This window comes from Protopterus annectens, chromosome 5.part0, assembly GCF_019279795.1.
Source record: "Protopterus annectens isolate FY-2018-M chromosome 5.part0, PAN1.0, whole genome shotgun sequence".
Lineage (NCBI taxonomy): Eukaryota > Metazoa > Chordata > Ceratodontiformes > Protopteridae > Protopterus > Protopterus annectens.
In genome coordinates this window covers 1,849,159,154-1,849,173,726 of record NC_056735.1, presented here as the reverse complement: position 1 = coordinate 1,849,173,726, position 14,573 = coordinate 1,849,159,154, and the positions used below count along the sequence as shown (strand labels likewise).

Below are 14,573 nucleotides of genomic sequence, written 5' to 3'. Positions count from 1 at the left end.
ACACCCGTCGAGGAGGTAAGGCTGCGACCTGAGAGGTGGTATCCAGCAGAGTGCTTATGAATTCCACCTTCTGGGTTGGAATCAAAGAGGATTTTGCTATGTTCACTGTAATACCCAGCAGATGAAACAGGGAGAATGAAACGATGTGAATACTGTCCAGTAGTTGATGACTTGTGGGGGCCATCAGGAGCCAATCGTCCAAACAGGGAAAAACTTGGATTCCCTGCAGCCGGAGATGAATTGCTACCACTGCTTTGCATTTGGTGAACACCCAGAGGGGTGAGGTGAGACCAAAGGGCAGGGCCCAGAACTGAAAATGATCGATTCCCAAGCGGAAGCGGAGAAATCTCCTCGACTGTCGATTCATTTTTATATGGTAGTACGGGTCTTGGTGGTCCACTGAGCACATCCAGTCATTGCTGTGCAAGAGAAGCACAATCGACTGCACAGTGACCATCCGAAACTTCAACTTCTGCACAAACTAGTTCATGTGACTGAGATCCAAAATAGGTTGTAGGTCCCGTTTTCTTTGGAACTAAAAAGAAGCGGGAATAAGTTCAGGATCTTCTCTGTCCTGCAGGGACTTGTTGGATGGCTTTTTTTTTGAAGAAGGCTTACAAACTCCTGTTGGGCTGCCTCTTCCTGACTGGGTGGCACATCTGGAAGATGACTGAATTTTTGGGTGAATTTCCAAAAAGGGAATGCAATAACCCCTGGATATAATTGATGGCACCCACTGAGAGTTTGAAACACTTGCCCGGGCTAGCAGGTGCAGCGATAACCAACCCCCGACTGCCTCCAGGGAAGGACAGTCGAGCAACGCCTCAGGGACGCTGCAAAGTTTTCTCAGAGAAGGGCACCCTGGAACCTTGGTTTTGTGGGCCTCCTCTGCCCCTGGGGCAACGTCTACCATTGAAACCTCTTCCCTGTCCCCTGGAAGAGGAGTACTCCTGAACATCTTGAAAGGGAGACTATGCTTTCCTGAACTGCATTTTCTTACTCCCCTTCTGGGTCTTGGAAAAGGACCTCTGAATGGCAGAAAACCTGATCCCAATGGCCAACAAGGTCTTTCCTTTCTGTTCGCTGTGGGTCAAAATCTCTTTCACAGAGGGACTAAAGAGAGTGGAACCATCAAAGAGGGCGTTAACAAAAGATGTCTTGAAGGCCTCTCAAACGGAGCCAGGCATGATGCCTAATTGTGATACCTGAGCCCGCCACCCGTTAGGACCCTTCCACAGCATTGGAAATTAGCCTCATGGACGAATTTGCAACTGAATGAAGGGTTGACAGCTTTGGAGAAACTGCCTTGAATTCTTCCTAAGACATGGACCCAGAGAGGGAAGTAGATAGTTCCTTTATCAAATCCCTCTGGAGAGGGGTGAAATGCACAAGATAATTTAATGCTAGCAGGCTAAAAGCAGCCGAGGCAAACACCCGCTTTTCAAATCTGTCCATAGCCATCGATTCACGATTGGGCAGATGGACAGAAGAACTCTGCTCTGCCAATTCCTTTTTGGTGGCAGCGGCCACCACAATAGCATCAACTGGGACCGCTTTGGACCAAAAGGTTCCATCTGATGGAGGGTTCAGAAACTTGTCCGCTTTCTTGGGCACTGGCTCCACAGTATCAGGCTCCTTCCAAGCCCTGCTGGCCACAAGATCAATGAGAGGATCAGCAGGGGGGACACCCAGGAGGTAGAAGGCCCAGTACCGAATGCCTCCAGAAATACAGCTTTCTGCGAGGATGGGCTTTGGGTAGACCAACCGCCTTTAGCCTTGAGGATCTCGAGTAGGTCTACAAAGGAGACATCCTCCGGCGGAGATTTTGAGGACCCATCCCCCTCATCAGCATCCATATCCTCGGTAAGGAACTTCATAGGGGAGTCAAGATGTCTCCTCTTACAAGTCCTCTTCCTGGGAGCTTCCTCCAGCGGGGGTGGCGGGGAAGACACAGAAGAGGAGGGGGCCCCTGTGAGGGGGACATCCGCCTGGAGGCTAAGTCGGATGGGCTGACTGGACGCAGGATGAGACAAGCCGCTCAGAAACTGGGGCTGGGTAGGATGACCGTGCACTGGACAGGCAGCTCTGATAGCAGAGAAAGATCTTTTGGCAGCTCGGAAAACGGAAGGACTAGAACAGATTCCATCCCCATCTTCCGCCGATAAAACCCTGGTGTAAGAGAAGGTGGACCCCCACAGTCCCGCCACTCCACCGGACGGCACCAGACTGTAACTGTCAAAGGCCAAGGTGTCTAGAGAAAGAGACCAGTCCAAAAAGCCTGGGCCTGAATCCAACCCCACAGACCCCAGCTCGACAGGCCCAACCGGCCAGATGGTCTGTTCTGGGGGAACAGAAACAGTACCAGCCACCAATACCGTCTGGGAAGGATCCAAACTGGGCCCTAGAGCTCCCCTAGCCTCCAATCTGCTCAACAGTCCCTGAGAATCCAAGCCACTGGTCAGATGAGGAGCGATCGAAGGGGGAGTGGGAGACTGGATTCCCGACCTGTGGGTCAGAGAAGCCATAAGCCCCAAATCCATCTGAACTTTCAAAAAGGTCCGCATCATCCTGTCCATATCCACAGGGAGGGCACTCCTGGAAGATTGGGAGGAGGACCTATTGGGAGAGTCGCGCCTGGAGCCCGAGTGTCGTGTCTTGTGTTCCCTAGAATGACACCTACCCGGAGAAGACAGAACCAGCTTAGAAGGCCACTACAATCGGATCTGGCACGACTCTCGAATCCAACCGAATCGGAACCGAACTCAACAAAGGATCCGAAATAATACTTCTCAAATCCCTCAGATCCGAAAGGGTCAGATCCGTAGGTACGGCACCTACCCTTGGATCCGAAGGTCTGTAGCCAAGATCCTTGGATCTGGGAGAGGATGCCATAGGTACTGGATCTGAGGGCCTCGGGTCTGAACCCTTGGATCCAGGAGTGGACTCCCTGGACAATCTGGGACCCAAAGATCTCAGATCTGAAACTGCCCTGGCTGAAGCTGGATCCGAAGACCTAGGATCCGACAGCCTGGGACACTTGGTCGGGGCCTCCTCAATGGAAAGCTTGTTTTTAGACCCAGAAGAGCCCACCTTGGTCAGGGAATCAGTGACCAATGGGTCTCCTTTGACCAAACCTTTAATAAGGAGTTTGTTACGACAGTTGACCAAAGCCCTCTTGTTGAAAGCGGCACAAATGCCGCATTCCACCTCGAGGTGGTCACTGCCGAGACAGTAAAGGCACTCCTCGTGTGAGTCAGAAATAGGCATTTTCCGCCCACAAAAGGAGCACCTTTTAAAACCCAAAGGTTTACCCGACATAACCGAACCAGGAAACAAAGAACAAAGTCAAAAAACAAGCCAAAGTTCGAAAAACCTGATAAAGCCGTCCGAAACACTCACACACAACCTAAATCTAACCAACTACTTACACACCACAGAAACTAGGCCAAAACACAAATCCCGAGAAAGAGCTAAGAAGAAAGGATAAGAATTGACTGGGAGGGGATATCTGAGAAAGGAAAACTACCTAGTAACACTACACCCAGAAAAAATACAAGAAAATTAAGAAACCTTTCAAAGAAACACTTACACTAAGAGGAGCTGAGCAATCTGCGTCTGACTGACTGAGCAGCAAACAAGATCTGAGGGAGTGTAGGGCAGCAGAGCATTATGGGAGGGGAGGCGCTTGAGCTAAGCTGTGTTCTGAGTATGCCGGCTCGGATCCGATATCGGATCCAAGACCCTAACGTGAGGAATGGTGACTAGATGACATCAGATCTCAAATTAAGTACAAATTTATTCTCCCAAGAGAGCATAACTCATTTTTCAGAAGTTGGGGCAAAAATGCCCCCCCCCAGACACTCCCTTACCTTGTTTAAAATGCGCTCTTTTGAAGTATAAAAAATTGGTACTTAGTACCATTTCCATTAATTCAGTAATTAAATGAACCTCTATGTTGTTTAAAAAGTCAAGGGATGATACAATATCACAGAAGTACTGCAAACCAATCTGGGGTGGGATAACAGAGAATAAATCTGTAATATCAATAGTCATGGGAATGATATCTTGACGATATAGGTCTTGTTTCAACTTACTCAGGAAAAAAAACAAGAATCTTTTATCAAATGGAACGGAACATTTTTTTATAACATTTTTCAGTTTTCGATCAATGTAAGCTGCCAGGGGATATGTTTTCAAACCCTGGGCAGCAACAATTGGTCTCCAAGGTGAGTTCTGAATATTTTTGTGGATCTTTGGAATTCCAAAAGTCATAGGGGTGAAAGGTTTTTCACATACTAGAAATTTGTATTCAGAAGGAGAAATAACTCTCGGTGAAATTAAATCCTGCAAAAATAAATCACTGCCCTTATAACTAATTTGAATAGTATTCTGTGATACAGGCAAATATTTGTTTGAGTCAAACAACATATCAAACATTTTACTAGAGAACTGGTAAGCATCCATGAGGACAATTCCCCCACCTTTGTTCAGTTTCATAACTCACACAGAATTGTCAATTGTAAGCTGTTCTCAGATACCTTTTTCCTCTTCTGTTAGGTTATTAAACCTAGAATGTCTACATTTAGAATTATACTTATAGATGTCTCTCGAACATTTTTGCTCAAACATATGACCCAAAGGGTGTAAAAAGAGGGATTAAATGTACTTTTTTTCTATAAATACTGTTGAATGTTTTTATGACTCTATAAAACCCGTAACCTCTGTTACATACTTTGCAACTATTACTAGTTGTTGTTTGTCTTACAGCTTTCCCCTGTTAGAGGTCTGTTTGCAATAAAATTATGACATTTTTGTACTCTTTACTGAACTGACTGATGCTCTAGAAAAAGTCCAGCTAGTGCCTGAAAAAGATCCGCTTATCAGCCAACCTACATAGTTAACAAATATACATACATACATACACATACACACACACACACACATATATATATATATATATATATATATATATATATATATATATATATATATATGGGTCTACCTCGACCCATAGAAATTAGTTTCAACGAAATGTAATCAAGCAAACTCATTTTCGCTAAAGTGCTTTTTTTCAAAAATGCACTTTTGCGAAAAGGCAACTAAGCGAACAGCAATAGGGACGGTTGCTTAGATCGAGGCACAGCTGGTATAAGGGAATATTCCCTTTTCCCCACTGTAGTGCAATCTTGGAGTGAGAATACAAAAGTAGCAGGAGCTTGCCCCCCTGCATAAACATGGTTAGTGCTGTGCTTTTTTTTTGGTTTGTCTTTCATGAAAGTGCATTTTCGAAAAAATACACTTTCTTGAAAAAGAGTTTGCCTGTTTACATTTCATTGAAATGTAATTTTGATGGGTCAATGTAGACCCATATATACATACATATATATATATATATATATATATATATATATATATATATATATATATATATACACACACACACACACACACACACACACACACACAAAAACACATTACTGCACATAAGTTCATTTTGGGAGAGGGTCTTAAATCCACTGACATAAACCTTTCCCATGCAACAGAATAAGCAGAAATTTTACTTCTGAAGAAATGAAAAGTCAGTAAACATGTACTCTAGGCTATTATTGTATTATTTATACTAAGAAGACATTCAACACAACAGAAACAAAGAATAAAGCAGGACTGCAGATTACAACAATGAAGGAATATGGACACCTGTGCTGGAGCCTGTGTATAAAAGGCCATATCACATTTCACTTTGAGGTTTTATTATGAAACTTAAGACAGCAATGACAGGATGTTCAGGTATAAGCAAAGTCCTCAGAAGTCTACCCTTAAGAATTTCAGTGCAGCACAGTACTGAATTTGATCCCATTTCTTTAGCTGTTTCAGACTATGGTATTTTGACCATGGCATGTTGCAAATGAAAAAAAAAATCTGGTGAAATGTATAGGATTATCTGATGAAATAGAAAGGATTGATTATATGTTTATTTTATTCTGTTTTGATCCCACAGAACCTTTTGTAATTTCAGCCCAGACCACAAAAAAGTAAAGAAATGTTGCTGCAACATACATGCAGTGAATCTGACAGCTGTTACATATAATAAGTAGAAGCTGAATATAAAGCAATTGTTGAGATTGTAATAATGCTTTGCATGAAAAATACAATATTTCTAAACAGAGAGACAGTGAAGAAAAATAAAATGAAGAAGGAAATAAAATAAAATCTAATGGAAAGTTTATGCTATTGTAGTATTGCTTTTTCTGGTATAATGGATTTTTTTTACTTCCAATACAATGACAAATCTGTAAAGTATTCTAGATCATTAGTGTATTCTTCATACTGAGTGGGAGTTCAACACAAAATGAAAAGGATTATAATGCAAAATGTCAGCTGTGGCAATGTAGTTCCTTTGAATCAATGCTGATGGAATCTATGTATAAAAGGGTTATATCTTAACATCCATTTGAAATTTCATTATGAAACTTTCACAGAGTAACAACAGCATATTCATCACGAAAATTCTTCTGAGATTGTTATTTTATCCTTGAGAATTTAGTGCAGTTGATGAATATGACCCAACCACTTTAGCTGCATGAAAGCCTGGCATTGTAACCATACCATGTTCTAAATACATACAGTTTTACTTCTGATGTACTCGAACTTAGTGCATATATGTTTTGGACATTAGTTTTACACTGTCTTTTGAATAGAGGTTAAACAACCCTTTAGTGGAACCCACATGCAATGCCAGTCTGTGACAATAAAAGTTCCATGAAATGCATATTATTAGCTGTATATAACAGGTCATATGATAGCTGTCTTAAGGAAGTTCATAATAAAAAAACAGAATTTTAAGAAGATACTTGGGTGCAACACATACTCAAGAATTCCATTATATCCTCAAAGATGTCACTGCATCTCAATCCTGATTTATATGGCAGCACACTGCCTTTCTCAGTATATGGAGTTTAGATCTTCTCCTATATGCAGTAATATGAATGTTGCCTTGCTTAGTGAAATATTTGGGATTGTTTGGTTCCGTTGTAATGAGAACATACTGCACATATATTCTAAATGACTACTTCCACCCATCCTTTTGAGCAAAGGTCACATAGCACCTTGTTTGATACCAGTATAATGCTAACCTGCGACAACAAAATCCTCTGAGGCACTGATATGATAGCCATATGGCAGTTCCCTAGTGACACTTCATGATATAAAATGAAACAATTGTAATGAGATGCATGGATGCAAAACACATTCAAGTATGCCATTCTACCCCTAAGGATTTCACTGCATCTCTCTCCTGATGTAGATGGTATCACACTGCCTTTGTGAGTAAATGCAGTTTAAGTCTCATCCTATATCCAGCAACACAAATTTTTCACTGCCTGGTGAAATACGTATTTTGCTTAATTTTAATAACAACTTAGTGCCCATATATTCCAGACACTGCTTTTCCTGCGCCTTTTGAGAAGTCAACTAACCCCCAGTAGAAACCAGGCATAATGTCAGACTGTGACAGCAGAAGTCCTATGAAACACTGATATGCTAACTAAAAAAAGGCCAAACATCAGCTTCGCTAAGGGATTTCATAATAAAAAAATGAGGAAATTCTAATAAGACACTTAGCTACAATACACTGAAGAATGCCATTCTGCCTCCAAGAATTCCACTGCTTATCATGATTTACACTGCCGTTAACAGGAAACTTTGCCTTGCCCAAGGAAAATATTTATGAATTTTGCTTATGATATAATAAGAACTTTTAACACATATGTTCTTTATTAATTTCACCCTTACTTTAGAGAAGAAGTCATACAGACCCCCCCCCCATCCCCACCAGTGGAGACCAGGTATAATGCTCCATCATGGTATCAAAACTCCTCTGAAGTATTGTCTTTGTTACCTTTGTATAAGAGGCCATGAGTCAATTCACTTACGACTGTTAACAATATTTATTTATTTACTTACTTCAGATGTAATGACAATACAATAAATACAAATTCTGGATACTGGCTGAATTCTCACATCCAAACACAAACTGTACAATCATACCTAACTGAAAATGAGTATAACACAACTTGGTAATAAAGTACATTCAAACTGCCAAGGAGGCCTACTGATGTAAACTACAAATACAGTGTTAGAGCTCAGAAACTGTTTGACATTGTCTAATAAAATTTTTATACAGCAAAACTAGGTATTCAGTTAATGGTGGTTAAGGAGGTCAAGAGGTAACAAAACAGATCTCAATGACTTTTTAAGTGTTGAGCAACGATTTCCAGTAATGTTTTCTCCCCTTTTATTTTTGTAATAGATAGAGTTATACTGGAAAATATCACTTTCTGAGATAAAAAAAACAATATTCTGTTCCTTGTTATAAAAGCAAAACATATTTAAGATTTTATATGTTACACAATTGTTCCATGTGAGAAAAATGTAAAACGTGCATGTTTATTGTAAAATGTAAATGAAAACAGACATTTACATTAGGGAGGCTATGAAATTGTGGTAATAAAACAAATAAAATGTGTCATTGTGGTCACTTTGTCTCTAAAAATAAAGCAAAAACAGCTCTGGCTCTTTTCAAACACAGTGTCCTAGTGGAATGGGTCCCTTTTGAGAGGAATACCACCACCCCAGTGTTTGGCTTTACTGGCCTCAATTAAACCATAAAAACTTAAAAGTAAAAAAAGTCATGGACATTCTGAAGCCATGTAGCTGAAACACTTGATGTCCTTAAGGGTTTATTTCCATATATCCCATAGGTCTCCACTACAGGAGATTTAAATGATCACACAGTGAAAACTTTAGCTTGGCTTGGTTTTTCCTGCAGTTTCTGTACGAAAAAGAAAATCTACATTTGCCCTTTAATTATTATCTGTGTACAAGCTCAATGACCGTTCTGAATCAGACTTTTTGGTGGTACCTTAAAGCACTGGCTTTTTAAAGGAGGGATGACCATGAAAGCTTTGGAATGCTTCCTACTGGAAGGGCAAGATATAATGGGCCCAACTATGTGGCAATCTCTATTGTCAATTTTCACCTGAAGGACAGGTCCTCTGAAAGGGTTTCTTTATAGCAGAACTCAATGCTACAATCACACAGTTTAATGTCTTACATTCAGAAGCCAAAAGGAAATCAGAAGGGGGGAACCAAAAAGTTCTTCACAGAGTGTTTGCCGACTGACATGCAGTTAGCAGTAAATAGATTTGCTATAGCAAGCAACTAAAACTGGGAAGCTGGACCAGGAGTGACACCTAGCATACAGGATGGAGTGACAAGCATCCAGTATTTGATAAGACTGGTTTATATCACATCTGTGTATACAGCTTATTGCAGGTTACCAAGACACATTCACACCGTCACGTTCCACTAAGTTTTCAAAACTTTGCAAATGTAATGGTTGGTGGAAGCAATCAAGGATCAAGAGCCTGATCCAAATGAAGTTCTTGCATTTGACATATCTTTGAACATTACATGATTAACAGGATATGGAGAAAACCCCAAAGTATTGGACACAGACCCTATGCCATGCTCAGAAGATCCATGCACCTAATGGTCTATTCTTACATGCACCTTCCCTTCAAGGGGCAAAGGTAAGAGGAGGACACGGTGTGCATTTCTGAGATACTCTACCAAGGACAGAGCCACAGACACTTTTTTACTGTAACTCACACATTGATCTTGTGACTATGAATATGTAGCCCTAGAGGTTTACCTGTGTCTGGAGCACAATGCACCAAATGAAAGAAGAAAGACTGCAGCAGGAGAAGAAGATGGGACAGGTCTAGGCTATTCCCTCACCTTTTTCCTGTCTGTCCAGTGTTAGGTGTCTCTGGACAAGTGACCCTCCAAAACACTCGAATTTTCAAGTGCTGCTCCCTTTTGGATCCTTTATTAGATTTCTAATTTACACGGGATAGAGTAGTGCAAGCCTCATGTTTTGACTGGCAGTTTCTGAGTCATACTACTAAATCTCTGGCAGCCAAGACAGCTGGGAACATTGTACAAAAATTTTCAGAAGAACCACTGATGAGCCTACATGCAGTCAGGTGTCCACATAGTAATTTGGTAGGTATGATTAGATTACACCTTTCTCTTTTTTTTATTTTTCTTGATATATGTTCCTATCTGGCCCATTTACTCCTCCACCTATTCCCCCAGTTACTGTATCCACACACCTTGGGTCCTCCACCTGCTCCATATCAGGCTACCCCTAACATCACTCTACTGCCAGGTGAGCCCCCTGTCTACCTGGAGAGTCATCTTTGCAGTGCACATTAGTAAGGCCCATGGAGTGAGGAATCCTATGAGAAAATAAGGGTTCAGGCACCAGACGCTTTCATGTGCATGAAGATGGTCAGAATCCCTACCTTAGAGGAGTGGCATGTGCAAAAATGTGGTTATAATGTTATGACATCCTGTCACTCTCAGTTAAGTAGAACACCTGCAACACTCCTGTTCTCCACCATGGACGATACAGACAGCAGTTTCTCCCCGAATTCCACCTTCCCCATCCATGATATAAGAGCTACCCATTGGCTTCTTCATTCTATACTCCTTGATGACCCGACCAGCAATCCAAGCCCATTCCTGAACCAAACACGAGTCACAAGCAGCACACCTGCCTCTGCGCCACCTGTCTGGTACCTTTCTCTTCATTCTGTTTCTACTATGAGCACTTTCTTTGAAAAATTGATAGAAGAGGTGAGCAATTTAAATGCAAAGCAATAGCCAAGGGCTGTTGGAAAACATGCAACCCCTCTACCTCATGTGCTGGTATGCTTATATGAAATCATGGGAGGTATAAACAAATCCGGGAAACGGAATATTAAGAACAAACATATGGGGTGAGTAAGAAGGTAGGGTCACCTATAACCCATTCAGAAACCATGAGACAGCAGTTACTCAGGTTTTGTCCTTCTTACAATGAGAATGTTAAGGCTTACTTAGAAATTAGAACTGTATCCCACTGGAATTTTAAGAACAAACATATGGGGTGAGTAAGAAGGTAGGGTCACCTATAACCCACTTTAGAAACCCTCTTGCTGAGACAGCTGTTACTCTGGTTTTGTCCTTATAATGAGAATGTTAAGGCTTACTTAGAAATTAGAACTGTATACCTCTGCCTTGTTTGGGCCTATGGCCCTGCATTCCACCTAAAGAAATGCACAGTTGAAAGCCGACAGAGGTAAGGGATATGAAAAAGATAGGGTGGTTTGATCCTTATGACTAGTTGAAATTCCTTTTTGTTGTTTCACTGTGAAATTTGTTCGGAATCACAAACTACCTTAAACAACCATCAATTAAGTAAGGTAGTTTTCTGTCCATTTAACATTTAAAAACAATCACATAGATCATGTTACGTTATGCAGTTCAGTATGTGTAGGGTGCATAATATACTCCCAAGTGCATTTTTAAGTAAAACTGTGACTGTCAAGTGCAAGGCTAGTGTAAAGGCATTTGTGCAAATAGTTTGTACAGTTTTGGGCTGGATGTTTTATCCTTTCATAATCGAAACATTTAAAATAAATAAAAAAAAAATCCATATCCAACAGCTAGAGAAACAGAACTGAATAAGACAAAACGCAAATTACCTGGAGTATCAGCCCAACCCGGATGCATAACAGAAAAATGAATGTTCTTGTGTAGTTTTGCCCACTGTTCTGTAAGGATCACCTGTTGTCTCTAGAACAGAAATATGTTTTCTTTAATATGATAAATAGTGATAACTTGTTTGCAGTTTAAGCAGGTAAATGTCTTCTACAGAGCTAACCTCTGAATTATCTAAAATGTACAAACACCTACACTGATTTAAAAAGCTGCTTTGATTAATAAATCTATGTAATGCTGCTATACGGATGATGATACATGATCTGCAGACATGTTTTCCAAATTAGTCCTCCTTTATTGAAACTATGTTTGTCCAGTGATTTCTTAAATTCCATTATCATCAAAATTCTAGATTTCCCACATTTGCTGTCAGTCTATTAAAGCAACTCAAGCTTTCTCTTTGTTAAAGCACATATAAGTGTCCACTTAACATAATCAGATGAACTTTTGCAAGACCTTTAGTAGTGGGTGAAGCACTTTGGAAAAATTCCAAGTAATGCTTCCCAAATCTGATAAGAAGCAAATGGAGCCCAAAATGTACAAAGTATACTTCACTGCAGAATTCCCTGAAGTACAACCTTCCTAAAGGACACCACTGAGCAGAAGTTAAATTTTAGTGCCTGGTAGAGGCATGCGAATACAACAAGGTGGCTTGGGTACAGATAACCTTGTGTACACACTTTAACACACACTAAGAGGTAGCCACTCACATGTTGGGAAGTCACATCATTAAGTCAAGGGATAGGAGCAGGTCCCCCCTCCATATTTTCAAGTACGTACTATCTCTGGACTGTCAGAGTTGATGAGCAGAGGCTCTGGCTTTAGAAATTATTCTAGGAAATATAAAGTGAGACTCCCTATGCCTAGAAAAGTGTAAGACTCTTCACTAGGTATCAAAATGTGCTTTGGGCCTCTCCATATAAAAAAGTCCATGTTGCCTTGTACTGAAGACCAGCTGCAAACACAAAGCACACAAAAGCCCACACAAATGCATGCATGCATGCTTGAAATAATCAACAGTAAGCTTAGTACTTCATTATTTTATTAATGATTTGTAACAAATGTCTTCATTTACTATTATCATTCTGCATTTAGCTGGCCCCAAATAAGATGAATACTGAATAGTTGCTGTTTTATATGCACAGCACTTACAAACTCTTTGGGCCTCCTCTGAAGCAAGCCTGAACCTCTTTAGGGATGCTCACCTCACCATCTGAGCTCCACTGATACAAAGGCCTAATGTTTAAAGTATTGATGTGAAGATGTTTCTTCCATCAACCCCAGTGGTTCTGAGCCATTACACACTAAAGAGGGGTGCCCAACTCTCTAGTGATGTGTGTAAAACCAGAGGACTGTACTGGGGAAGTGAAAATAAAGAAAAGGCCTGCCTTGGAGCCAAAACCCAAAACACACCAATCTTGGGCTGCATATCCACTGGTGATGTATGTGATTATGGACTACAAGGGGAATGAGGGAATGCCTTCAGTTTGTAAGCCAAGACTGATCAATCCTGACAGCAACAGCAAGAGACTTAAGTAGGGAGGAGATGTGGAAGGAAACAATAATTCTACCACAACTGGCAGTAAACCCATCCACTGTTGAACCTGTATGTAGAGGTGGGCCATGCAGCAGTGTAAACAATGTTGCTGCAATATGCCTAATGGCACGCTAGATCTAGGAGCATCCATCTAGTGGATGAACACCTGGCTTTGGCTACATTCATAATGGCTCCTATGAAAGGAATGCACTGCAATGGAAATGCATGGAGTGATTCTCCTTTTGGTGGTGACTCAAAGTCACTGAAAACATGGAAAAGCCTAGGCTAGCACCACTGCTACGGAACCTGGGTATGGGCCACTAAAAACTGTTCATCAAAAGGAGGAAAACACTAGAAGGCTGCATACAGCTAACACCTTAGTAGAACAACTGCAAGCAGATAAAAGGTGAAAGGGTGGCACCCTGTCCAAATGTGCTGCCTACCCACAGGAAGTTGCAGGAAACTCCTGGAGTTTTAGGATAATGATGTATCAGTAAGTATGTGTCACATTTAAGAACATCATGCAAAACCAGAGATATTAGCACCTGTAAAGTAGCTATACATATTCAGTACCCACAAAGTAACCATATAAACTCAATACCTGCAAAGTAGCTATACAAAACTTTTAGGACTGATGCTAATGTTCAAAATGCTCCTTTTCAGAAAAGTACAGGACACCTATCCTGACTTCTTGGGGACCAAGAAATGATATAATCAAAATCTTATTACTTGTTTTTCCTGGAGCATCTCTGCTGTTCTGTTAGTGACAACGGACCTGGACTGTACTTGAAGTTCCCCCTGACATCAAATTGTTAGCCAAAGTAAAATAAACGGGGCCAATTTGAATTCCACAATGTGGTCTGTTTTTATAACATTCGGCAGAACCCACTTATGGATGATAGGAGTCCAGACTAGTGTGATCCCAGGGATCTTCCCTTTCTTCACTGCTAGTGAAGGAGCGAGGTTAGGAATGTTTTTGGACCAAATGGGAAGTCTTCCTTGGATGGGGGCGGGGCTGTTACTAGCAGAGGTGGGAGTCAAGGCAGAGGCAACCTCATGTGTTGTATGTCTAATCTAGTGTTTGACTCTTCATTCCTGCGTCATGACTGGAAACATTTACAGAATAAGGAGAAGATAGAGAGATACGCATTGACTTTTTATCTGTCCAACTTTGTAGGGCTTTGTTCTTATGGAACTAGCCCTGTAAGTACTCACCTTGCTTCTCTCTAGCTGCAGTCTCTATTTGTCTTTCTTAAAACCTCTACAGTAACCTTTTCTATAAGCTTTTCTTAATTCTTTCTTTTCACTTGCTTGTCTTCTATGGCCAACTTCTCTAACTTGGCAGTAGGTGTTTAGCCTGACATCACAAATTCCACTCATTTTCCTATAAACTATTTTTGTTGTCTTCCTTCTGACATTTTGTTGCTTA

At 41.0% G+C, this 14,573-nt stretch overlaps 1 protein-coding gene across 3 annotated transcripts in view; it reads right to left on the bottom strand.

Moving 5' to 3' along the window:
• The window catches only part of DHRS12 (dehydrogenase/reductase 12), a 345,812-nt gene that overhangs the window by 50,821 nt on the left and 280,418 nt on the right, over positions 1-14,573 (bottom strand). For all 3 annotated transcript variants that reach the window (XM_044071677.1, XM_044071676.1, XM_044071678.1), the window contains one exon: positions 11,592-11,682. In XM_044071677.1, coding sequence (XP_043927612.1) covers positions 11,592-11,682 — 91 coding nt within the window. The remainder of the gene's footprint in view (positions 1-11,591; positions 11,683-14,573) is intronic.